The sequence below is a fragment of the Cibotium barometz genome, chromosome 15 (genome assembly GCF_041138505.1).
Source record: "Cibotium barometz isolate CiBa-2024 chromosome 15, ASM4113850v1, whole genome shotgun sequence".
NCBI lineage: Eukaryota > Viridiplantae > Streptophyta > Polypodiopsida > Cyatheales > Cibotiaceae > Cibotium > Cibotium barometz.
In genome coordinates, this window is record NC_141060.1 from 8407083 (window position 1) to 8434555 (window position 27473).

Sequence of the window (27473 nt, forward strand, 5' to 3'; positions counted from 1 at the left end):
AATGCAAGATTAGCACATGCTACACACATCTATAATCATGCTTTGGGTAGACATTGCATGGTGTAGGCGACCAATTGATAGTTCTTGATGTCCGTGGGCCATCCCTTTTTAACTGCAAACATCCAAGCCCTTTTCTTAGCTCTTCCACAAGCTAGATATGTCTTCTAATCTTGTTTGTTGATTATGACTTCTCCATTATTCATTGTGTACAAGGTCTTGACAAGATGTTTTTGGTGGTTGCCGTTAACCTTAGGTTAAAAGAAACATGTAGACATGGCATGAAACCTATGACATGGAACATGAGCTTACTTGCATAAGCCTAAGGATACCTAATATTATACTGGGATGCCAAACACTAAAAAAGTGAACTAATGAGATATAATTAGAGATCTCCCATGAAGTGCATAGGATGATTGCCTTTGTACAACCCATGCCATCCCCATTGAGTATAACATAAAGTGCAAATGCAAGATTAGCACATGCTACACACATCTATAATCATGCTTTGGGTAGACATTGCATGGTGTAGGTGACCAATTGATAGTTCTTGATGTCGGTGGGCCATCCCTTTTTAACTGCAAACATCCAAGCCCTTTTCTTAGCTCTTCCACAAGCTAGATATGTCTTCTAATCTTGTTTGTTGATTATGACTTCTCCATTATTCATTGTGTACAAGGTCTTGACAAGATGTTTTTGGTGGTTGCCCTTAACCTTAGGTTAAAAGAAACATGTAGACATGGCATGAAACCTATGAGATGGAACATGAGCTTACTTGCATAAGCCTAAGGATACCTAATATTATACTGGGGTGCCAAACACTAAAAATGTGAACTAATGAGATATAATTAGAGATCTCCCATGAAGTGCATAGGATGATTGCCTTTGTACAACCCATGCCATCCCCATTGAGTATAACATAAAGTGCAAATGCAAGATTAGCACATGCTACACACATCTATAATCATGCTTTGGGTAGACATTGCATGGTGTAGGTGACCAATTGATAGTTCTTGATGTCCGTGGCCATTCCTTTTTAACTGCAAACATCCAAGCCCTTTTCTTAGCTCTTCCACAAGCTAGATATGCCTTCTAATCTCGTTGTTGATTATGACTTCTCCATTATTCATTGTGTACAAGGTCTTGACAAGATGTTTTTGGTGGTTCTCGTTAACCTTAGGTTAAAAGAAACATGTAGACATGGCATGAAACCTATGAGATGGAACATGAGCTTACTTGCATAAGCCTAAGGATACCTAATCTTATACTATGTGATCACTATTATCGACATGCCTTTTTGACGTCTTTTTTAACAAAAAATGAACATGTAAAAGAACCCCAAAAGTGTCAAAATTCACGTTAAAAACCATCAAGGTAGACACACCACTTACACAACCAATATGAAATTGCCTTTTTAATAGATTCGGTTGTCTTTAAAAAAATCTTTCAATGAAACTATAGTATTACTGATCATAATCCTCCAAAATATCTAGTCCATTGTTTTACAAAAATTATCATCACGACTCTCCGTAGACCAACTGGTCAACCAACGAGATCCAATATCAAAATCCAGTTCACAAAAATAATTTTCTTCCAGTTCATTTGAATCTTCCTCGACATACACATGGGTGTCCTAGCAACTGCGAGCTCATGCATCACCTGGTCAGAACCCTCTAGGATCCTACTTAGGCGTCCTATCACTTTACTCAGGGACCACTTCGTCGGTCCTCGTCCATCATATCAGAAACGCACCATTTTAACCATACCGAGGCTGTCAAGACCTCGGTAGGTTTGCTTTGCCACGAGCGACGTCCTTTGATGACTCCACGCCAGCTGTTACAACGAATCTCTCCTTAGTTTTAAATCACAAGCCAAATGCTTCCTCCGGCATTCTGGCGTAAAACAGTCCTTTAAAAACAGAGATTCTATGCAAGTGGAATTCGCGGTTTGAGTTTGATTCCACAAAACCCTTTTTTCCACAATCCAGATTTTCTTAATGAGAATCATTGATCTCACATCACGGTAATCTACCCATCATTTGGCTGAATTTCCAACTTGATTCTTGATGATTTATATTAAAGGAAAACTTCTCTAATTCAACGGTAGTCTATTCTTTGTGTCAAGATTTGGAATTGGTCTCACGAGGTTTTTTCTTGATTCAGATTCGAGAGATGGGCAAGTAATTTACTGGTTGCCATTCTCACGATCGTGGTCTAATCAAAATTTATTTGGTTTACTTCTAACTTTGATTCCTAAGGATTTTCTTCAGATAATTTAACAGAACTTCTATAATCGTAAGGAAAATTCTAACTTTATGAGTTTCTTTCCTTCCTAACCACAATAGAATTTAGAAATAGTTCTATATGAGAATATCGGGATTTTATAAAAATACTCTTCTTCCGCTAATCCAATCTTTGAGTATATATCAATTTATTGATTTATCGACATATAAATATCTTAAAATATTCTTTCCACCAATTTAATCATCAACATTAGTATATCCTAATTTCCTATATGGAATTACGGTGAAAACTCCTCTTTTATCATCAAAATTAATTTAGACCTTTTTCTACTTAAATACCATGAAAATTTCTCTAAATATCCATATTTTGGAATATGTAAAAAATTTCTCTTTTAAAATTTAAATGATTGAATCCCAAATGTCATGGGAATTTCTCTTTTAACATTTAAATTCTTATGCATAAAAATAAATTTATCAAAAATTTCTATTTTCTCTTAATTAAATAATTATGCATAAATACTAAAAAGCATTCTTTCATGAATATGATAAAAATCATTCTTTTTGCTTAAAATTTCTAAACCTAGAATATGGTAGAAATTCTTCTTTTAGTATTATGCATAAAAATAAGATATGTTTTTAAAAAAAAAACTGCCATAGCTTTGCTACTATTACTGATAATTCTCAATTTGCCATAGCTTCGCTACTATTTCTTAAGAGGCAAGCAAAGCAAAAAAGATAGAGACCACCGCGTTGGTGAGGCCAGCAAAGCAAGGGATCTGATAGAGACCATTGAGCTCGTTAGGTGAGCAAAGAAAAGAAGACAACTTACCAAGGTAAAGGATACAATGCCACACCAAATTGTGCATCAATTTCTTCCATTCCAGGGTGAATCAAGATACCGATATAACCAACTACCAATGTTTTAAGACCACCATGCATTAGTCCCACTAGTGTGGATTCCATTTTTTCAATCCCTTTAGGTTTTCAACAAACCAAAAAAAGGTTATGGAGCGTGCCCTTGAATGGGTATGCAAAATTCTAGCACAACATTCAAGGTCCCTTAAACCATACCAGATGTTCTCAATTGAAAGTGTCCTATGGTTGAGGAGAAGCTCACGTAGTGTACTTTAGAATGATTACTTGGTTGCATGTATGTGCAGAACAAATTTTTGACATTTTTGCATAAAGTGTTATAACATATGCTATTTAAAACGCATGCCTCAGACGCCACATCAAACTTGTAACACTTTAATGATCAGATTATAAATTTTGCTTTTGTGTTTTGTTTGTCTCATATTGAAGATTGGAATGTGCACTATTGCTTGGATACCAAGTTTGTCGAATTCCATTGAGCAATGCATAAGTTACGGGTCGGGAAAGTTACCTATATACAAAAAATGCCCTGAACCTCACCAAAAATGGCTACACCCAAGCATGCATTGACCCTATTGTTGTGTAAAAATCAGAAGGCCTTGCATGCGCTAAATCTCCCCTTTGTTTATGTGGATTTGGATGCGGATGTGCACAGGTTTGTCATGGTTGGAAACAATGTTTTCTACATATTTCTTGCTCTTCAATTTTAAAAAAAGGGGCCCCTTTTTTAAAACATTCTATTAAATGCCTTTTGTATAAACAACATGTTTTAATTTTTTTAATGATGTGCAGTTTCTGCTCTACTGATATGATATGGAATCATGGGGTTTATGCTGTGCATGGTATGGAATTTTCGGGGTTTATGCTGTGCGCTTTATGCTATGCGCTTTATGTTGTGTGGTTTATGCTGTGCGGTTTACGCTGCACATCATATGCATTCATGGTAGACAAGCCATGTTTATGAGCATGGTAGCCAAGCCATGTGTAGGCCAAGCCCACACCATTGGGAAGAAGCAGCCCATGTCACGGACTGCTTCTTCCCAATTGTGTGGCCTTAACCTACACATAGCTTTGGGGAGGGTAATTTGAAGATAGTGATGTAGTATTGATTTCTATATAGTTCATTGTATAACATGTGCAAGCAGCATCAAGTGCAAGATGCATTTTATACAAGTGCTTTCAAGTTCTCATAGTCTTGAGCATCTCCGATGGCAAGGGAGATCTACCGTCTATGTGAATTATGTAGAGCGGGAAACATGGGGATCTATATCTAAGGGTGATTTGAAATACTGAGAGATGATATTCATAGTGCCACACAAGCAAAATTGGTAGAGGCTAATGTTTGACTTCCTGGTACAGTAGAACATTTGAGTAGCAAAGAGATCCACATGGTAGCCCATCCTTTTCTATGTCCATGGTAGCCTAGCCATATGTAGGCCAAGTTCAAAACCAATGGGAAAAAGCCCACATTGGCGTGGGCTGCTTCCCAATGGTGTGGCCTTGGACTACACGTGGCTTGGCTACCATGGATATAGACATGCACATAGACTTGCACCAATACATTGTTTGAGGTAGAAGATACATGCACATAGACATACATGGAAAATTCCTAAGCAAGAATAAGCAACTCTTTTAGGTAGTTCCTCGATGATAAGGGTTTTTATGTGGAGGGTTTCTATGTGTAAGAATTGTACATAGAGTTAATGTCTATATCCAATGATAGGCTAGACATATGAAGGCCAAGGGCATAACCATTTGAAAAGAATAGTGCCATATGTATCCACAGTGTTGAAGGACTAATTAGACTGATTAATTGCATGGTTGTTGGGTGTACTCAATATCTATTTGGGGAGTATATTTTTACTCAATTCAAAAAGAGCCTGCCAGTTTTTTGCATGTATTTTTATCACTATGCAAGTCGTGGTACTCTAGGGTGGATGATTGGTTTGATGGAAAAGCCCAAAACAAAGGCTATACTCACTATCTATTTGGGGAGCATATTTTTATTCAATTCAAAAAAAGCCTGCCTATTTTTTGCATGTATTTTTATCGCTATGCAGGTGATGGTACTCTATGGTGTATGATTGGTTTGATGGGAAAGTCCAAAACAAAGGCTAGACAATAGGCCATGTGTAGGCCAAGGGGAAATCGAAACCGAAGCCATATGAAGGCCATGGCCAAAACCACTAGGAAGCACCTTGCATCTACACAGGCTACTTCCCAATGGTTCTGGCCCTAGCCTTCATATGGCATGGCTACCCTTCATATAGACTTCACATCTAGTGGCCCTTGGCTACCCTTCATATTGACTTCACATTTTGTGGCCCTTGGCTACCCTTCATACTGACTTCACATTTTGTGGGCCTTGGCTACCCTTCTCACTATGCCTCCTACCCTTACAGGATGCATGACACCAAACATTTCGGGGGTGCCAATACAAATGGGTTGTGAGAGATGTGGCTTTGTGTATTATATATAAGAGTCACTCTTCTCGTTCTCTCTACTTCTCAATGTCTTCATTGTGCATGAGATTAGCATTAATATTTGTAGCATTTTGTTAAAAATCATGTACTGTCCATGCCATCTGTAGCCATATGTATGCCAAGGGTGAATCCAAGGGTAGCCCGGTCATCTGTGCGCCATGGCCAAAACCATTGAGAAGCAACCCGTGTCGATGCGGGTTGCTTCCCAATGGATTTGGCCATGGCACACACATAGCCTGGCTACCCTTCATATAGACTTCACATCTCATGGAACTTGGCTACCCTTCACACTGTGCCTCCTACCCTTATTGGAGGCATGACACCAAACATTTTGGGGGTGCCAATACAAATGGGCTCTAAGAGATGTGGGTTTGTGCATTATATATAAGAGTCAAGTGCTCTTCTCCTCCTCTCTACTTCTCAATGTCTTCATTGTGCATGAGAATAGCATTAAGCTTTGTAGCATTTTTTTAATCATTATCTATTAGCCATGCCATGTGTAGGGCATATGTAGGCCAAGGGTGAATCCAAGGGTAGCCAGGCCATCCGTCTGCCATGGCCAAAACCATTGACAACAAGTAGTCCGCGTCTATGCCGGCTACTTCCCAATGCTTTTGGCCATGGCACACGGATGGCTGGGTTTTAGAAAATCAATGAGCGTTCCACCATTTGTACCATACATTACGCAAGGCTAGGATTAAGTCTCAGTGGTAGTTCTACGGGGTGGTTCCGATTTGTGTGGTAGACAAACTTCATTATTTTAATGGTGTGACATTGTAGTATGATCAGCATCTTTGTGCAAGAGAAGGAGCTGCATGGCATCATAAGGACTAATGTTCAGGTTGGTAATCATGGTTACCTTGAGCTTGGCTTGTTCCCTAATGTATGGTAACTTAAAGTGTTATGTCATGAGCTTTTTTATTGTATGGAATCTCTTAGGAGTTATTATGTTGTAGTTGTTGTAATGTGGAAGGACTAATTCATATTCTTCAAGCATGATTTAGTTGTGTGTTTGTTTGTGTTCACAAGATGGAGAGAAAAAATTCCACGAAACAAAGACATACGGTGAAAAGAAAGAGCAATCGAGTGTTGCGAAAGGAAAACAGTGGAGAAAGTTAGTCCTCCATCAATTGATGAGTTGAAAGAGGCTTCTAGAGATGGCAGTGGGATGGATGAAGTGGGGGGGAAGAGAATTTGGATGAGACTCAAATTGCAATGGAGGCTTCCCTTCAAATCGTGCCATATGTACCCACTTCTGAGAATGAGCCAGTGGTTGGCTTCACAGCTACACGAAGCCTAGAGAGAAGAAGAGGAATCAGTTAGACATTTCATTAGATGTCTCAAGCATTCAAACTCTCATTGCCTTCCACATGAATGTTATTCAAATAATCACCCTGCTCTGTGGATAGGTTCATCCGTCGCCTTACGCATGAAGCGACCTCCTCTAATGGCTTAGTCATTAGAGGGATCACTATGTGGGATAAAGTAACACAACAAATGCCATCCAAGTAGAAGATAATCTGATGGTCAACAAGGGAGCCAAAGCATTAGATTTTAAATGTGATACCACTTCTACTATTAAACCCATTGCTAAGGGTAACACTTTAACGGAGATGAATTTCACAAATTTTTTGAAAGTAATCCAACATGGAATGAAGGCTAAGAAAAGGTACATATTTATTCAAGGAGAGAGTGGTCATGAGACTTCTGAGTGCCGCACACGTGCAAGTGCTCGTCACTAATTATTTCAAACCTCAACACAATTGGATTTACCTTTTCCATCACAACCCCACAAGCCATAATGCCTACTACAACACCTCAACCCAATGCTGAGTAAACGCCATAGCAACCTATTGGCATGCTGGATTTACAATGGAAAAATGTGTCGCTACTTAATGTGTCCTCTATAGAGGCTATATGCATAAAGAGCTATGCATGCATAGAGTACACTACATGCTCTATGGTGGCTCTACGCAGCTTTAGAGCTTGCACAACTCAATGCATGCCTAGAGCACACATACTCTATGCATGCATAAACCATGCTCTCTTTATGCATGCATAAAGCATAGAGATCACATAGTCTATATTCTATACATGTATAAAAACTATAGAGCATGCATACATAAAAAGTATAGATGCTCTATGGTTAATCTATACTCGATGCATGTATAAGGTATGCATGCTACGTATGCATAGAACATGCATACTCTTTACGTATGCATAGATTATGCATACTCTTTATACGCATAGATCATAGATTATGAATGCGTGTATAGGCATAAGAATGTATTTATACACTATGCACGCTATGTATACATAGACTATAGAGTATACATACTGGAGGTAAGCTATTGTTGGTCTTTCACCTTATTTGAGACATTAGCTCTTCTCAACCACTGGAGGTAAGCTCGTACACACAAGCTCTTTTTCTATTTATGATTTTCTATGCAAAAGTATGCTTTGTTTTGAGCTGAATCCACGTTTTGTTTTAAAGTAGCCATGTCTAGTAATCTACGAGACTGCACATAGGATGAGATCCAAAATTCCTTCCAAGTGTTCCCCCTTGAGCCAACATGAGATAGCTCGGTTGGAGCTCACCTCACCCATTCTCAACTCATTGAGTCCCACCACCCCGAGTGCTCAAACTGTTTCTAGTGATGCAAAGAGTTCATGACACAGGTCTCATCGTAGCCATAGTGGTAGTAGCCATTACGTAGTAGTGCTAGTGGTAATGGAAGTGGTAGCGCTAGTGGTGGTGGTGGTTTTGGCACTAGTATATGTGGAGGTGGTAATGATGCTACTACTACTACTGTGATGTGGCTACCCTTCTCACTATGCCTCCTACCCTTACTGGAGGCATGACACCAAACATTTTGGGGGTGCCAATACAAATGGGTTGTGAGAGATGTGGCTTTGTGTATTATATATAAGAGTCACTCTTCTCCTTCTCTCTACTTCTCAATGTCTTCATTGTGCATGAGATTAGCATTAATATTTGTAGCATTTTGTTAAAAATCATGTACTGTCCATGCCATCTGTAGCCATATGTATGCCAAGGGTGAATCCAAGGGTAGCCCGGTCATCTGTGTGCCATGGCGAAAATCATTGAGAAGCAACCCGTGTCGATGCGGGGTGCTTCCCAATGGATTTGGCAAATGGCACACACATAGCCTGGCTACCCTTCATATAGACTTCACATCTCATGGAACTTGGCTACCCTTCACACTGTGCCTCCTACCCTTATTGGAGGCATGACACCAAACATTTTGGGGGTGCCAATACAAATGGGCTCTAAGAGATGTGGGTTTGTGCATTATATATAAGAGTCAAGTGCTCTTCTCCTCCTCTCTACTTCTCAATGTCTTCATTGTGCATGAGAATAGCATTAAGCTTTGTAGCATTTTTTTAATTAGCCATGCCATGTGTAGGGCATATGTAGGCCAAGGGTGAATCCAAGGGTAGCCAAGCCATCCGTCTGCCATGGCCAAAACCATTGACAAGTAGTCCACGTCTATGCCGGCTACTTCCCAATGCTTTTGGCCATGGCACACGGATGGCTGGGTTTTAGAAAACCAATGAGCGTTCCACCATTTGTACCATACATTATGCAAGGCTAGGATTAAGTCTCGGTGGTAGTTCTGCGGGGTGGTTCCGATTTGTGTTGTAGACAAACTTCAATATTTTAATGGTGTGACATTGTAGTATGATCAGCATCTTTGTGCAAGAGAAGGGGCGGCATGGCATCATAAGGACTAACGAAGTTCACGTTGGTAATCATGGTTACCTTGAGCTTGGCTTGTTCCCTAATGTATGGTAACTTAAAGTGTTATGTCATGAGCCATTTTATTGTATGGAATCTCTTAGGAGTTATTATGTTGTAGTTGTTGTAATGTGGAAGGACTAATTCATATTCTTCAAGCATGATTTAGTTGTGTGTTTGTTTGTGTTCAGAAGATGGAGAGAAAAAATTCCACGAAACAAAGACATACAGTGAAAAGAAAGAGCAATCGAGTGTTGCGAAAGGAAAACAGTGGAGAAAGTTAGTCCTCCATCAATTGATGAGTTGAAAGAGGCTTCTAGAGATGGCAGTGGGATGGATGAAGTGGGGGGGAAGAGAATTTGGATGAGACTCAAATTGCAATGGAGGCTTCCCTTCAAATCATGCCATATGTACCCACCTCTGAGAATAAACTAGTGGTTAGCTTCATAGCTACACAAAGCCTAGAGAGAAGAAGAGGAATCAGTTAGACATTTCATTAGATGTCTCAAGCATTCAAACTCTCATTGCCTTCCACCTGAAGGTTATTCAAATAATCACCCTACTGTGGATAGGTTCATCCGTCGCCTTACGCATGAAGCGACCTCCTATAACGGCTTAGTCATTAGAAGGATCACTATGTGGGATAAAGTAACACAACAAATGCCATCCAAGTAGAAGATAATCTGATGGTCAAGGGAGCCAAAGCATTAGATTCTAAATGTGATACCACTTCTACTATTAAACCCATTGCTAAGGGTAACACTTTAGTGGTGGGTAACACTTTAACGGAGATGAATTTCACAAATTTTTTGAAAGTAATCCAACATGGAATGAAGGCTAAGAAAAGGAACATATTTATTCAAGGAGAGAGTGGTCATGAGACTTCTGAGTGCCGCACACGTGCAAGTGCTCGTCACTAATTATTTCAAACCTCAACACAATTGGATTTACCTTTTCCATCACAGCCCCACAAGCCATAATGCCTACTACAACACCTCAACCCAATGCTGAGTAAACGGCATAGCAACCTATTGGCATGCTGGATTTACAATGGAAAGATGTGTCGTTACTTAATGTGTCCTCTATAGAGGCTATATGCATAAAGAGCTATGCATGCATACAGTATACTACATGCTCTATGGTGGCTCTATGCAGCCTTAGAGCTTGCACAACTCAATGCATGCCTAGAGCACACATACTCTATGCATGCATAAACCATGCTCTCTTTATGCATGCATAAAGCATAGAGATCACATAGTCTATATTCTATACATGTATAAAAACTATAGAGCATGCACACATAAAAAGTATAGATGCTCTATGCTTAATCTATACTCTATGCATGTATAAGGTATGCATGCTACGTATGCATAGAACATGCATACTCTTTACGTATGCATAGATTATGCATACTCTTTATACGCATAGATCATAAAGTATAGAGCATAGATTATGAATGCGTGTATAGGCATAAGAATGTATTTATACACTATGCACGCTATGTATACATAGACTATAGAGTATACATACTGGAGGTAAGCTATTGTTGGTCTTTCACCTTATTTGAGACATTAGCTGTTCTCAACCGCTGGAGGTAAGCTCGTACACACAAGCTCTTTTTATATTTATGATTTTCTATGCAAAAGTATGCTTTGTTTTGAGCTGAATCCACGTTTTGTTTTAAAGTAGCCATGTCTAGTAATCTACGAGACTGCACATAGGATGAGATCCAAAATTCCTTCCAAGTGTTCCCCCTTGAGCCAACATGAGATAGCTCGGTTGGAGCTCACCTCACCCATTCTCGACTCATTGAGTCCCACCACCCCGAGTGTTCAAACTGTTGCTAGTGATGCAAAGAGTTCATGACACAGGTCTCATTGTAGCCATAGTGGTAGTAGCCATTACGTAGTAGGGCTAGTGGTAATGGAAGTGGTAGTGCTAGTGGTGGTGGTGCTTTTAGCACTAGTATATGTGGAGGTGGTAGTGATGCTACTACTACACCACATCATCCTCCTACTACACCACATCATCCTCCACATTTTGTTATGTGGAGGTGGTAGTGATGCTACTACTACACCACATCATCCTCCTACACATTTTGTTAAGACTACTCCATATACTTATCAGGGTGTCACTTCTAGAATAACTTTGGGTTTCATTCCTAGAGCCACTCGTGGCATCCCTCTAGACTTCACTTGGGTAGACACTCCTTTTTCTCGCACTCCCTTTACTCCCTGCTCTATAGCATCAGGGTCCCTATACTCCTATAGATGCTATGATGATAGGTCCATCATTGAGGATAAGCCAGGTGGTAGGGTATTGACACTCACCTCTGTAGTGTGCAGTTTAGCCATGACATCCTCATGAAGTGGCATGACCAACCAGAAGAATAAAAGAATTGCATTCTTGAGTAGCTTCATAGAGGGTTCCTAGTCTCAAATCTCTTCCAGCAATTCAACAAATAATTACATGCTCAAGAGAATGAGAGATCTAACGAGCCATTGAAGGTTTGAGGTGTGAGATGTAAATTTAAATAAAAGAAAGAGTAAGCCCATGTATCTCAACATCAAAGACCGAAGGAAAGCTAAGGTGGAGGTTTGTAACACCCCCAATAAGTACAAGCAATTACAATGAGATGCTCATAAAGTACGCCTCAAAGGTTCAGGTACTTCTCACCTTTGTGTTGGTGGCATCGATCACTTTTGTACATACTTTGTAAGTCTTCATCTCTTTCTTTTTGCAAGATACTCCCTACATTGAGGAATAGAACCATAAGTTTTATCATGACAATGTAACATAAAAAAGATAAAGTACAGAAAGATAAATGATACACATAATTTATGTGTGAAATTTAGAAAACTAAAAAGTTTAATGTTTGACGATATTATATACTTACATAGTTGACAATATGGGCCCAATTGAGCTCTTGCCTTTCTCGCTCCATCTTGTCAAACAAGGATGTAGTTCCGTGAGACCACGTGAAATCATACTCTTCTTTAGTATAACCATGCCCATTGAAGGAAGAGTATTTAGCATATTTAGCAAGTCGAAGCCACGAGAAGTGGAAAGATGCGTTGATGTGATCACGACTAGTAGCTCTTACATGGGCCTCTCAGTTTCTTTTTTTTTGTAAGACAACTTTCAAATGTTCTTTGTAAGAGCTATGTTCGTAATTTTTTTAAGAGCGCTAGATCCACTATTTTTTTTTTGTTTGCAAGACAACTTGCAAAATTTCCAAAGTATCAAGATTTTCTAATACCGTATTTGGAGTTTTATACTTCTTGTGAGGTTTCTTAATGTCAATGATGAGTTATCGCATCTTGAATATGAATATCTGTGCACTTTTTAGTTTTCCGAATTCCACACAAAAATATGCATAAATTTGATTATCTTTTCTACATCTTTGTTTTTAATGTGTTTATATTTAAAGTTACTAGCTAGGTAGTATGGGCACAACGAGACAGGTTGGGACAAACTACTTGAATCTGTCTCATTTCACCCAAAAAAAAAGATTTATACCAGTGTCGGTATTTATGTCGAAATAAACATTGATATTTGCATCGATATTTATGTCAGTAAAAACATCGATGCCCGATGCATATACCAATCACAGTAGGTAGCATCAGTATACTAGTTTATAAAGACAACGGTTGAGCGATAAATATTATTGACGATTCAATACCGACAGTGATAATGATCAGTGTGGGTAGTTTTAGGCAAAAAAACCAAATCTAAATCTTCGGTATATACAACGGTATTACGGTATTAGGGTGATCTCTTGTAGTGGTTGGATGTTGTTTAGACTCTCACCTTAGAATAGGGCTTAAATAAGCGCAGAGAAGCCCAAGGATGGTTGTGTGCCCGCTTAGTTTAGGGCCATAAGATGATGTGGAGTGGGATATTGGAGGTGCAAGGGCTTGCTAATATCTTAACCTTGTGTCCAGTGTAATTTTTGCATTGTGGCAGCAGGCAAAGCAAAGCTGTGGTGTTCGCCTAGCGTCCCCTCGAATCTAAATGTGTTCTTATTATTTTGTGTATATTTTACACAAAATTAAATGTGATCTTAGTATTGTTTATATTTAACCCTCGAATCTAAATGTGATCTATTTATTGTTTATATTTCACACAAAATGAAATTATGCTCACACTTGCGGCCTTCGTCAAACTAGAGCGCATCGTTCTCACAAAATGAAAGAAATTAATATAATATGGCTCACACCTCTCTATATAAGAGTTTTGTGGGGAGCAGGCGCAAGACAACATTGCGTTTCTTATGAGCGGCGAAGCGTTTAATTCCTTGTCTGTGTACATGGCGTTGCTTTTTTCATCAATTACTTGTAGTTTTTTTTTTGGGGGGTTACCTTTTTATACTGAGGTTTTTGTACCAGCTTAGCTTCCTGGTATCACAAGACTAACGTCCTTAGGCAGCTTGCTTTCTCGCAGGATAGCTAATTAGAAGAAGCTGTGGAGGCTTGGGTGTACAATCCCGCAGATGATGACCGCAGGCTTCCTCACAAATACGTTCCTAATCGCCCAGTATCAAAGGAACACTTGAAAGGTGACATGTTTCGTCAAGTTTAACTCTTTTCGTTATCAACTCAACGCACAGTAAGCTTAACAGTCAGCTTGTTTGCTGCGTTAAAGATTGCGTCATGATGCTCAAGGCCTAAGGGAGGTTTTACTCTTTGTTAATTTAATTTTCGTGTAGAACTCGGCGTCTTACATTGGAAAATAGATGTTGACTGCAACTGGGAGAGAGACCCTACGCTCGAGAGAGTAAAAGGCGACCATGGCTACGTTTATTGGGTAATCAGCTTGTTATTGCAGCTAGCAATAATTAATCGTTTGGTATTTGATTCCTATGATATGGCATTATAAAAACGCAGTACTAGTGCAGCTTACTAATGCAAATGAATGAAGGTGACGACTACTACTACTACTACTGCATGCATGCATATGTGATATGATTTTGGTTTGTAATTACTACCATGATGCAGGAGACGATAACTGTAGCACCTGGCGTTATGGACAACTTTGAGCAGAAGACTGAACACTTCTTTCAGGAACATCTGCATCCCTATGAAGAAAGCCGACTTATCCTTGAAGGCCGTGGTAAATTAAATCAGTCACTTTATTTGGTCATGAAAATCTTCGATGATATTGCATAATTATTAATTACCCCTTCCTACATGTACGACGCGCCGACCAACGTCAACCCTATTGGCTCCCAAGCAACCCAAATTCCGGTCAAGTAGCTGTCAACGACGTTCATCTTCTTGCATATATACGTCGCCCTCCTCCACTGTGCTGTGCTGCAGTGGGCAACTCACGGAACTTTATCTACCACCAGCGCCTACCTATGTCATGATCATGGTGGTGTGGTCACACATCCCATCAACCTATGATTTGTGGTGACTCTGCACTCACACCTCAGGCAGCGAAAATGTATTTCAACATTGCATGACTTGCTGATAGCTTGCTCCTCCTCCTCCTCCAAAGTCTTGGAAAGGGAACGATATGCTACAAGGGTAGAGCTACGAAGGTAGGGTCTCCGTCTTGCTCTCTCATGCGGAACGCAACAACGAGCAGCATTAGCATGAGAAGACGAAGTGTGCGTGTGCGAGGATTTGGGCGAAACAAATTTGGGCATGATGATGTTCCGGAAAGAAGACTTGAAAGCAAGAAAACGCGAGGAGGAGGGTAGAGAAGCCATCGGCACCATCGTCGAGCAGATATTCAAATTAGGCTTCAATATGCAAACTAAAAACCTAGGCTTGTTTTTGTGTAATGTTATATATATATATATATATATATATATATAACCTGGTATGTGTAGCATTGCACTTATAACTAGGAAGTGCAGCTAAGCTAATGCTAATCATATCTAGCCTTTCTACGTAGGTTATTGGGACATAAGAGATTACGATAACAGCTGGATAAGGTTTACTGTCAAAAAGGGAGATATGATTACCTTGCCGCCAGGAATGTACCATCGATTCACGCTCGACACCGAAGACTACATTAAGGTACATATGATTATCTTTTTGACTCGCGGCGCGTAAATACTAGGATCAACCAATCCTTGATCTTTGCACACACTCCTTGATCATATTCCCTCACTATTATTTCGGTTTCATTAATCTTAATCTACCAATTACCTTACCAACGCAGGCAGTTCTTCTATACACAGAGGTTCCCACGAGGATCGATCTTCTTAAACCTGATGGAGATGAGATAGAGTCGAGGTAAATTTATCATCCTCTCTTTCTCTCTTTGTAGGAGGAGTGATAGGCTATCATTTTTATGTACTATGAAGCGAATGTCTTGGTAACACTCTAATCGGTTCAGGAGCTTGTTATAATCTGTCTGTATTCTTCTTGTTACTATCAGTCACCTCCTTGAACTTTTCACACAGACTTTAGATGAAGTGAAACTTATCTCCAATAACTAGTATTCATTCCTTCCTCTATTTGGAAAAAAAAAACATTTTTAGATTAAGTGAGACTTATCTCCAGCTAGTATTCCTCTCTTTTTTTTTTTCAATAACATGTCTTTACAAAGACAAGACAATCCACACCCATGAGTAGGTAGTCTTGCATTATCATGATATATCTACTTTAAATATTTGCATAATTTGGTTTTCCTTCACAAAGAATTTATCTTTCGTATACGCATGTATATAGTGAATTGTTGGTTTTGCATCATCATAATCTGTTGTTGACGGTGTTGCAATGTCTCTAACTATTAACAGGCTTTTGGTTGAATTTACAGGAAAGAGTATGTGGCCAATGTGTTGAGCAATCCTAGTGCAATGTTTAGGTCGATAAACTCGACACTAGCAATGTGATAAGAGATCATTAAGCACGCTACAAGCATGAATTCATAGACAATACATTTTGTATCAGAAGCTAGCTTTGGATTTCTTTGATGGAGTTAATTAAGAGAGGAGCAGGAACAATATAGTTGGCTTCTGCTCTTGTAGTATGAAGATAGAGAATCTTGCCCATTTTTTGGATGGCCTCTTTTTTGATTCATGAATGTGGTTTAGAATTCGGTTTGTTTGGAAAAGAAAGATGCTTTTATAGAGTTGAAAAATGGTTCACGGTAGATGCTCTTCAATCATCCTTCTTGTGGTTTTTATGTTTTAAAAAATCATTGTTCTATCTACACTCTTCTTTTTTTTGTTGTACGTATTTCTTTTTTTGTTGTGAATAAAAGTTTTCCTAATGGTCATCTCATCTCCTAATCCTGCCATTCTCAATAGAAAATGGAAATCCAGAGTTGATTATAAGATAACTTACAATTTCTTTTAAAGAATAGACATTCTAACAATGGTGTTCTACATCCCATAATGAATAGGCAATCTTTGATGAGTTTTCTTTGTGTGTATGCATGTGTGTGTTCATTTGGCTTAGCTAGGATATTTAAAAAAATCTTATCATATTTTGAGTTTGAAGGTATTCTTGGTTAGAAATTATAATAATTACATACAAATAAACACAAGTAGGCCAAGAAATTTGTACAATTATTATTACCTGATGTTTTGAGACAACTTAAGTTATATATGCCATTCGAAAAAGTTTGTTTTGTGCATAACAAAGGTCATTTATTTATTTTTACGAATTTAGAGGTTGCCAAATGATAAAAGATAAAGAAAGATGAGCTAATTCAAGAAGTGTTTCGCTATTATTTATTTGCACCAATTTAGGAGTTGCAATGTGATACAAGATATAAAAAGTTGAGCTAATTTAGGAAGTGTTTTGCTATTAAGTTGAGGAAAGGTGATTATCAAACATAAGATTTCTATAAAATGTTAACACTAGTTTGTAAGGAAAAAAAATCATTTGTTGTTTGTGGATTCAATAGTGAGTTTTTTTCTCTCAAATAAATTCCTTCTAGGAGATCTTACTCTTTTTTAGATCAAATAAGCTCCTTTTTTGAGATTCTATGAACTCAATATGATAGTCGAAAAAAATCTCAAACTTCAAAAAGTTTAAGAAGCATACATATCATTGAGGCTCTCTCGGATCCCATGTGGCCATTAAAAACAAGCCCTACACATGAGTAAAAAAACTGTTAACACAAACTAGCATGCTCGCTCTGCTGGTAGTGGTGTTAATGGAAAACCCAAATACACAACACTCCTAACAAGAAGCTAGCCATATGAAGAGTACTCTCCTTTTGTGTGTTGTGGGGGGGAACTTCGTAGCTTATCCACCATCTCATGGAAGAGGTAACCACACGAATGCACGCTAGCAATTGAGAAGACCAACCTCTCACTGTCACATCGTAAAAGTTGTCTTTGTAGCGCTTAGCACTCCCCATTGTTGCAAGACCTTGCTCCATTGTGCAAGACCATAGTTCACTCTCACTCTCTCACTAGCAAAACATGGCAAGACCGAGAGCAAGAGGAAAAAACTCTCACACAAGCACTACCAAGAGGACAAGACGATAGGGTAGAAAGCTAGAGAACAAGGAGCAAGAGCACACTTTCAATCAACACTCAAGGAGGGAATGTCCCTTTTCTCGTTAGTTAAAGCCACTTATATACATGTCACTTACTCACCACGGGTATTCACACTCACTTGATAAAAGATAAAGAAAGATGAGCTAATTCAAGAAGTGTTTTGCTATTATTTATCTGCACCAATTTAGGAGCTGCAAGATGTAAAAAGTTGAGCTAATTCAGGAAGTGTTTTGCTATTAAGTTGAGGAAAGGTGATTATCAAACATAAGCTTCTATAAAATGTTTAACACTAGTTTGTAAGAAAAAAAATCATTTGTTGTTTTTGGATTCAATAGTGAATTCATTTCTCTCAAATAAATTCCTTCTAGGAGATTCTACTCTTTTTTCGATCAAATAGGTTCCTTCTTCGAGATTCTATCAACTCAATATGGTAGTCGAAAAAAATGTCAAACTTCAAAAAGTTTAAGAAGCATACATATCATTGAGGCTCTCACGGGTCTTTCACAACATGGCCAATAAAAACAAGCCCTACACATGAGTCAAAACAAGTGATAACGTAAACTACCATGCAGTCACATGAAGAGTACTCACGTTTTGTGTGTCATGGGGAACTTCATAGCTTATCCACCATCTCAGGGAAGAGGAAACCAAACGAATTCATGCTAGCACTTGAGAAGACCCACCTCCCGCTTTCACACTGCAAAAGTTGTCTATGTAGAGTTTAGCACTCCTCGTTGTTACCCAAGGCCATGCTCCACTATGTAAGACAATAGTTCACTGTCACTCTCTCACTATCAAGACTTGGCAAGATCAAGAGGGCAAGAGGAAAAGACTCTCACACACACTCACTCTCACAGAAGCACTACCAAGAGGACAAGAGGATATGGTAAAGAGCTAGAGGAGAAGGAGCAAGAGCACACTTTCAATCAGTAGACAAGGGAATGTCCCGTTCTCATTAGTAAAAGTCACTTATATACATGCCACTTAATGGCCACGGGCATTTACATTGACTTTAGTTGGGTGCCAAACACTAAAAAAGTGAACTAATGGGAATTAACTAGAGATCTCCCATGAAGTGCATAGGAAGATTTCCTTTGTACAACCCATGCCATCCCCATTGAGTATAACATAAAGTGCAAATGCAAGATTAGTGTATGCTACACACATCTAAAATCAAGCTTTGGGTAGACATTGCATGGTTTAGGCGACCAATTGATAGTTCTTGATGTCCGTGGTGGCCATCCCTTTTTAACTACAAACATCCAAGCCCTTTTCTTAGCTCTTCCATAAGCTAGATATGTCTTCTAATCTCGTTGTTTGTTGATGATGACTTCTCCATTATTCATTGTGTACAAGGCCTTGACAAGATGCTTTTGGTGGTTCCCATTAACCTTAGGTTAAAAGAAACATGTAGGCCAAGTTCATAATGGGAAGAAGCCCACGTTGACGTGGGCTGCTTCCCAATGGTGTGGCCTTGGACTACACTTGGCTTTGCTACCATGGATATAGACATGCACATAGACTTGCACCAATACATTGTTTGAGGTAGAAGATACATGCACATAGGTATACATGGAAAATTCCTAAGCAAGAATATTGTTTAAGCAACTCTTTTAAGGTAGTTCCTTGATGATGAGGGTTTTTATGTGGAGGGTTTCTATGTGCAAGAATTGTACATAGAGTTAATGTCTATATCCAATAATAGGCTAACCATATCAAGGCCAAGGCCATAACCATTTGAAAAGAATAGTGCCATATGTATCCACAATGTTGAAGGACTAATTAGACTGATTAACTACATGGTTGTTGGGTGTACTCAGTATCTTTTTGGGGAGTATATTTTTACTCAATTCAAAAAGAGCCTGCCAGTTTTTTGCATGTATTTTTATCACTATGCAGGTCGTGGTACTCTGGGTTGGATGATTGGTTTGATGGGAAAGCCCAAAACAAAGGCTATACTCACTATCTATTTGGGGAGTATATTTTTATTCAATTCAAAAAAAGCGTGCCAATTTTTTGCATGTATTTTTATCACTATGCAGGTCATGGTACTCTAGGGTGTATGATTAGTTTGATGGGAAAGTCCAAAACAAAGGCTAGACAAGCCATGTGTAGGCCATGTGTAGGCCAAGGGGAAATCGAAACCTAAGCCATATGAAGGCCATCGCCAAAACCACTATGAAGCACCATGCGTCGATGCAGGCTATTTCCCAATGGTTTTGGCTGCCCTAGCCTTCATATGGCTTGGCTACCCTTCATATAGACTTCACATCTAGTGGCCCTTGGCTACCCTTCATATTGACTTCACATCTTGTGGCCCTTGGCTACCCTTCTCACTATGCCTCCTACCCGTATTGGAGGCATGACACCAAACATTTTGGGGGTGCCAATACAAATGGGTTGTGAGAGATATGGCTTAGTGCAATATATATAAGAGTCACTCTTCTCCAATTTAGGTAAGATGAGCTAATTCAAGAAGTGTTTTGCTATTATTTATTTGCACCAATTTAGGAGTTGCAAGATGATACAAGATGTAAAAAGTTAAGCTAATTCAGGAAGTGTTTGGCTATTAAGTTGAGGAAAGGTGATTATCAAACATAAGCTTTCTGTAAAATGTTTAACACTAGTTTGTAAGAAAAAAACATTTTTTGTTTTTGGATTCAATAGTGAATTTGTTTCTCTCAAATAAATTCCTTCTATGAGATTCTACTCTTTTTTGGACCAAAGAAGTTCCTTCTTCGAGATTGTATCAACTCAATATGGTAGTTGAAAAAAATGTCAAACTTCAAAAAGTTTAAGAAGCATACATATCATTAAGGCTCTCACGGGTCTTTCACAACGTGGCCAATAAAAACAAGATCTACACATGAGTCAAAACAAGTGTTAACGTAAACCACCATGCTTCTTGCTCTAGCGGTGCCAAAGAAAAACCCAAATACACAACACTCACTAATAAGAAGCTAGCCATGTGAAGATTACTCACGTTTTGTGTGTCATGGGGAACTTTGTAGCTTATTTGCCATCTCATGGAAGAGGAAACCAAACGAATGCAGGCTAGAACTTGAGAAGACCCACCTCCCACTTTCACACCACAAAAGTTATCTATGTAGAGTTTAGCACTTCTCGTTGTTACGCAAGACCATGCTCCACTATGCAAGACAATAGTTCACACTCTCTCTCACTAGCAAGGCTTGGCAAGATCAAGAGGGCAAGAGGAAAAGACTCTCACACACACTCACTCTCACACAAGCACTAGCAAGAGGACAAGAGGATATGGTAGAGGTAGAGGAGAAGCAGCAAGAGCACACTTTCAAATAGTAGATAAGGGAATGTCCCTTTCTCATTAGTTAAAGTCACTTATATACATGCCACGTAATGGCCACGGGCATTTACATTGACTAGAGGTCTCCCATGAAGTGCATAGGATGATTGCCTTTGTACAACCCGTGCCATCCCCATTGAGTATAACAAAAAGTGCAAATGCAAGATTAGCACATGCTACACACATCTAAAATCATGCTTTGGGTAGACATTGCATGATGTAGGCGACCAATTGATAGTTCTTGATGTCCGTGGGCCATCCCTTTTTAACTGCAAACATCCAAGCACTTTTCTTAGCTCTTCCACAAGCTAGATACTAAGATATGTCTTCTAATCTTGTTTGTTGATTATGACTTCTCCATTATTCATTGTGTACAAGGTCTTGACAAGATGTTTTTGGTGGTTGCCGTTAACCTTAGGTTAAAAGAAACATGTAGACATGGCATGAAACCTATGAGATGGAACATGAGCTTACTTGCATAAGCCTAAGGATACCTAATATTATACTGGGATGCCAAACACTAAAAAAGTGAACTAATGAGATATAATTAGAGATCTCCCATGAAGTGCATAGGATGATTGCCTTTGCACAACCCATGCCATCCCCATTGAGTATAACATAAAGTGCAAATGCAAGACTAGCACATGCTACCACTACAAGGGATTGGGCTCATACCCGCGCTCTTAGCCGCTAAAAATGACTTGTGAAGAAAAGTAGTGGGCCCGTGTATCAGCGCGTGTATAATCGCGGCCAGAGACATGCGTGTAAAACCGCGTCTAAAGTACCTCTCAGACGCGCGTATACACGGGTGTATAGCTGCGTTTTTTTTCACAGACGCGTTAATACACGCCCCTATACACGCTTCTTATTATATTAGACGCGCTTATACACGGGTGTATAGCCGCATCCTGTTCAGTTCCCATGTCCCAGACGCGTTTGTACTTGCCTGTATACACGCGTTTCTTTAATTTAGATGCGCTCATACACGCGTTATTGCCACTTTATATGCGTTAATACACGCGTAATTTCTAGGGTATCCGCGTCGATACACGCGAATTTTAGCAGTTTTGACGCGTTTATACACGCGAACAGAGAGCCAAAAAAAATTCAGAGAGTGCTATTTGGTGCCTGAATACTGTTCCAGCATTCCAGCACCCAATAGCACTCTCTGGTTTAGGGTTTTTGGTGCATTAGACCATCCCATTAGACCATCCACGAAGAACATATGCACGAGGGAGATTAAGACAAGAACGACATGAATGCATACATTGTCATTACACGATTCAAGACAGACATGAATGTAATACTATCGATCAATCAATTCAATATTACTATCAAAATTTCATACATGTATACAAGGGAGTCCATATCTCGAAGTAGCCCATGGCTTGAGTTTACAAAAAAATATATACAATCACATCCTAAATATGGAATGTGATACTACAAGTCTGAGTACTACTCAGACCCAGATGATGACTCGGTGCTCCCCCCATGCTCAGATGAGCTCGCATCGGTCGGAATGTCCGAGGAGTAGTGCTCACGTCCACCCTCTGCAGCGGCGGCCGGTGGATCATCAGCAGCTTGTGCCTGTTCAAGTAATATATAGTATATAAGTATATATATATGCAATTCAATAAACCAAAACCATTCGTTACGAATTTTCAAGTACCTGTCGACCGTATGGTCTCATGGCCAACTCAAACTGCGCGTCCGTAATACGTCCCTCGGCTCTGAAGATGGCCCACGTGTCACGTCTGCTATGCCGGCGAGCATACGCAGTATCGTGGGTTGTGGGCTTCCTCCCCGTAACCCGTCGCTGTATCATAATCAACACAATTTGTAAGATTAAAACAATTCATAGAATCAATGAATTAAGTAAACAATCAAATAAAGTGACAGGATACTTACGAACTCTGCCTCCCATGACTCGACGCCGCCAGATCCGAAATGCGAAGATCCAACGGTCTCCATCTGGATCCGTCGTGCCTCCACATGCTGCCTGCTCTTCACGCCACCCTCTGCTCGTTTCTTTGCCTCCTTCCACTCGCGTTTGTGCGCAGTGGCAGGTTTCTCGGCAGGATAGCCACCCGCAGCTACATTTAGCCGGTCATCGTACGCGAGTTTTTTAAGGTGAGATCTTTTATTACTTAAGATCTCCCTTATTCGCATCCTTCCCCATACATCCGAGAATGTAGCATGTGGGGGATTGGGGTACCGACTGTGTACAGCCTCTATCACCTCCCCAACTAATCGGCTATTTTGATCTTTAAATTTAATAAAACAATTTCTATATGAGTTTGATACTACCCCACGCATGTACTCCATTACCTCCCTCCCCCTCGCATCCATCACTATCCCGCCCCTATCCGTCACATCATAGCAAACCACTCTCTCCATCTCTCTCATCTCCTCCTCTTCCGAACTGTCTCCTCTAACTCTTCTCCCTCTATCTCCTCTCTCACCCCGTGCCCTACTACCTCCCCCACCTCCCCCACCTCCCCCACCAAAGCACCCGCCGCATCCTCCACTCCCACTCTTCCTACTGCTGCGGGTGGAGTCACGACTGGGGGATTGTCTACGTGACGGTGGCTGTGAGCCCTGACGTGACGGTGGCTCTGAGGGAGCACGTGATGGTGGCTGTGAGGGTGTACGTGAGTGTGTCTGGGACGAGGTATGTCTCCTCGGTGGACGTGGAAGAGGAGAAGCTGCATGCCGTCTCGTCCGACTCGGAGGAATAGACGGCACTGGAGTGCCCTGGATACTCGCGGTAGGGGTATAGATACCAGGCAGGGAAGGAGGGGGATGGGCATACATATACTCTGTAAGCTCAACCGGACCAGGTTGGCGCCCAAAGTGATTCATCATCTCCATCAACCAATTGCTGTACGCAAATGGATCGGATGAAGAACCTGGAATATCCATAAAGAACCTGCAACAAACATCATCATGTACATCATGGGCTGTCTCTTGACTCACACATTGTCATTACACAAGTCAATTGCCTGCAAACCATGAAATCTGAAACGCCGCAATTTTCTGTCTGCAGAAACGCGTGTATACACCCGTCAAAAAACGCGTGTATACACCCGGCCAAAAATGCGTGTATATGCGCGTGAAAAAACTCTGCAGACAGGTTACACGCGCTTCTACACGCGTTTGTACACGCGACCTGCGAAAAAAATTTCTCGAAAAGACCGACCCCCCGACAAAGACAGAATGTCCTTATAAAAGGACCAGCCATTGTCGCCCCTGTCAGGATGCAGCAACCCAATCGTGTGCAAAAAGACAAACCCAAAGAGCAAAGAGCAAAGTAAACAAATCTGACAAAAGAGACAAGGCACAGGACAAAGTGACTCACCTCTGAAAAAGTGAGTCCTCTCTGCTCCTTCTCTGCTCCCTCCTTCTCCCGTGTGTGTGCTCCTTTCTCTGCTCCCTCCTTGCTGTTGGAAGAGGCAAAAACAGGCGAAAACGCATGCACTGTTGATTTCTAAGTTCAAAATCTATATTTGGGGAAGGCGGGCTATTTTTAGTTTAAATATGCCGCCGCGTTTATGTTCGCGTTTACGAACGCAGGTATATTCGCGTGTATAGGATTTTAGCTGCGTTTATACACGCGTTTTGCAGAAATTAGCCGCGTGAATACACGCGTTTTTTAGGAAGCAAGTTTTAGGAGATAGCCGCGTGAATACACGCGATATTGTGCTTTCATTAAAAATATATAATGAGTTTGTGTTTTCTGGTTTGTACACAGGATGTCATCAACCTCTTCAAGCAGTTCTGGGGAAGATGAGACAATGCGTCATCGTAATCGCGATGTGTGGTTGGGACAACGGATCAAATGTATGTGCAATCGATGTCAAGGATGCATTGTACGAGCACGTTGAATTACCTTGAATCACATCTCCATGTATGGAGAATGGAATCAAACAGGTTTAGAGGTGAGTAGATGTAAATTGATGGTATTCAAATGACTCATGGTATCCAAATTAAATTAATAGAGTTGTAACATATAATTTGATAAATTAAAGCAGGATGCAGTACCACACCCTAACATGGTACCCTACGCGCGACGAGAGCACGTAAAGCGTCGACGAGATGATGCTGGAGCTTCGGGATCTATTGTCAGAGATGAGTGGGAAAGGGACGACAATAGCCCTGCACCCCACGAAGTTGTGGAAGAGGAGGTGCTTGATGATATGGTGCGGAATCTTTTTAAGGATGATCCCAAAGGTATGGACGACGATGATATGGAACAAGAGCATCTTTATAAAGCTTCATCGACACCGGTGTTTGAAGGGTGCACATTCTCAGTTTTACGTGCTTCCCTTGAACTACTTAATATACAAACAGTTTATGGATGGAGCAATGCAAGTCTTGACGCATTGTTGAAGTAAGCATTCTAACTTATAAATTTGAATTAGTGGTTTAAGGTTTAGGATTTAAGACTAATTATAATTGATGATATTGGATGCAGGCTATTGTCAAACATGCTTCCAAAGGAAAATAGACTACCCACCTCAAGAGACATAGCGAGGCGCTATGTGACATCTCTTGGAGGACTGGATTATGATAAAATACATGCATGCGTCAATGATTGCATTCTCTTTCGTGGGACGCATAAGGAGGCTCTGACATGTCCCACTTGTGGTGAAGCAAGGTACAGAACAGATATGAAGAGTTTTGATGTACCTCGTAAAGTCTTGCGACACTTTCCTATAATTCCTCGCATCAAACACATGTTCAAGTGCAAATCCATAGCAGAGCTCATGTCATGGCATTCCTCACATCGATCGGATGATGGCATGTGGAGAATTCCCGCAGACACTCCTGCTTGGAAGCATATTGAAGATGAGTGGCCCAGCTTTAAAACAGAGCCCAGAAACTTGAGACTTGGCCTGGGTATGGATGGAGTGAATCCATTTGGTTTCAAAAGCACCGCATACAGCGTGTGGCCAGTTGTGCTGGTGAATTACAACCTTCCACCATCAATGGCGATCAAGAAGGGACATCTTATGTTATCCCTTCTAATTCCAGGGAAACATAAAGTCAAGGATATGGATGTTTATCTTGAACCACTGATTGATGAGTTGGAGGAACTATGGAGAGGTGTTGCGGTGGTGGACATTAGTAGGCCTCCCTCCTCTCGACACTTCGACTTAAAAGCAGTGTTGATGTGGACAATGCATGACTTTCCAGGATACAGCGATTGTTCTGGTAAGAATTCTAATTACCTCCCTACTCTATTACTATTGGCTATATATATTAATTAGACGGTTTGACTTTATTATTCTAACTTTTATTTATATTTTAACAGGTTTGAAAACATCGGGTAAACATGCATGTCCTGTTTGTGGTCCTTCGTTAGTACATGAGTATGCTGATGGTTTGTGTAAGACTATATTCGATAATCATCATCGATTTCTCCCCTCAGATCATCCTAAATATGTTGCTAGTAAGAGTAACATTCCTCCACAAACACTTCGTGCAAAAGATTGGAAGCGTATTTGGGAGTCTACAACTATTCTTCCTCCAGATGGCATGAACAGGTATAGTGATGTTTTTTCAATCTTGTTTTGTGTAGTCTCTAATTGGATTAAAGGTCACATAGAGCAATCCCTTGTGCAGGTACTCCATTTTTTTCGGCTGCCATATTGGACCCATCTTAAGATCAACCATCTTCTTGATCCCATGCACATCTTCAAGAATGTGGGATCTGGTATTTGGGAACATATTACTGGTAAACGAGACAATGTTAGCGTACGTGAGGACTTGCGGGTCGCAGGACGTATGCGTCAAGCTTGGCCACGAGAGGTGGGTGGGCACGTTCGTCTTCCGCCTGCACCATGGATTATATCAAAGAAAGAGGAGAAGCAGGTAAAGCAGGCCATCACCACTTTGCGTACTCCCACTGGATGCATGAGATCATTGAAGGGAGCCTTTACAACCACTAAGAAAAGAGGCGTTGAGCAACTATATGGGTTGAAGTCCCACGATTGGCACAAGATGCTTCAAGTAAGTGTTTTCCAAGTCTTGTACGTACGTTGAAATTAAATTTTGTAATGCCATAAACCATAAATGTGCTCTTATGTGCGCAGTTCATACTACCTACTAGCATCGACCATTGTGCGAATAAGAGTTTGAAAAAATGTATTTATAAGATGGGCGAGCTTGTGAGGTATGTAAAACCCATGCTCAGATCACCCTTCATTATACCTTGCAAAATGAACGTGCATGAGGTATAACGTACTATTTATTTATTTTTCAGATATGTTAGTTCCAAAGCAATTGATCCAGCCACGTTGGATGATGCGCGTGTTATGGCAGTGGAG

The 27473-nt window shown here is 40.2% G+C and overlaps 1 protein-coding gene across 1 annotated transcript; it reads left to right on the forward strand.

Annotated features, from left to right (window-relative positions):
- The first annotated feature begins 8687 nt into the window (after positions 1–8687).
- LOC147630931 (uncharacterized) lies at positions 8688–16202 on the forward strand. The gene is made up of 8 exons (XM_086809951.1): positions 8688–8727; positions 8920–8955; positions 13818–13913; positions 14064–14161; positions 14353–14467; positions 15257–15381; positions 15527–15600; positions 16127–16202. Exons 1-8 carry the CDS (start codon positions 8688–8690, stop codon positions 16200–16202), a joined length of 660 nt encoding a protein of 219 aa, XP_086666077.1.
- Positions 16203–27473: the final 11271 nt, after the last annotated feature.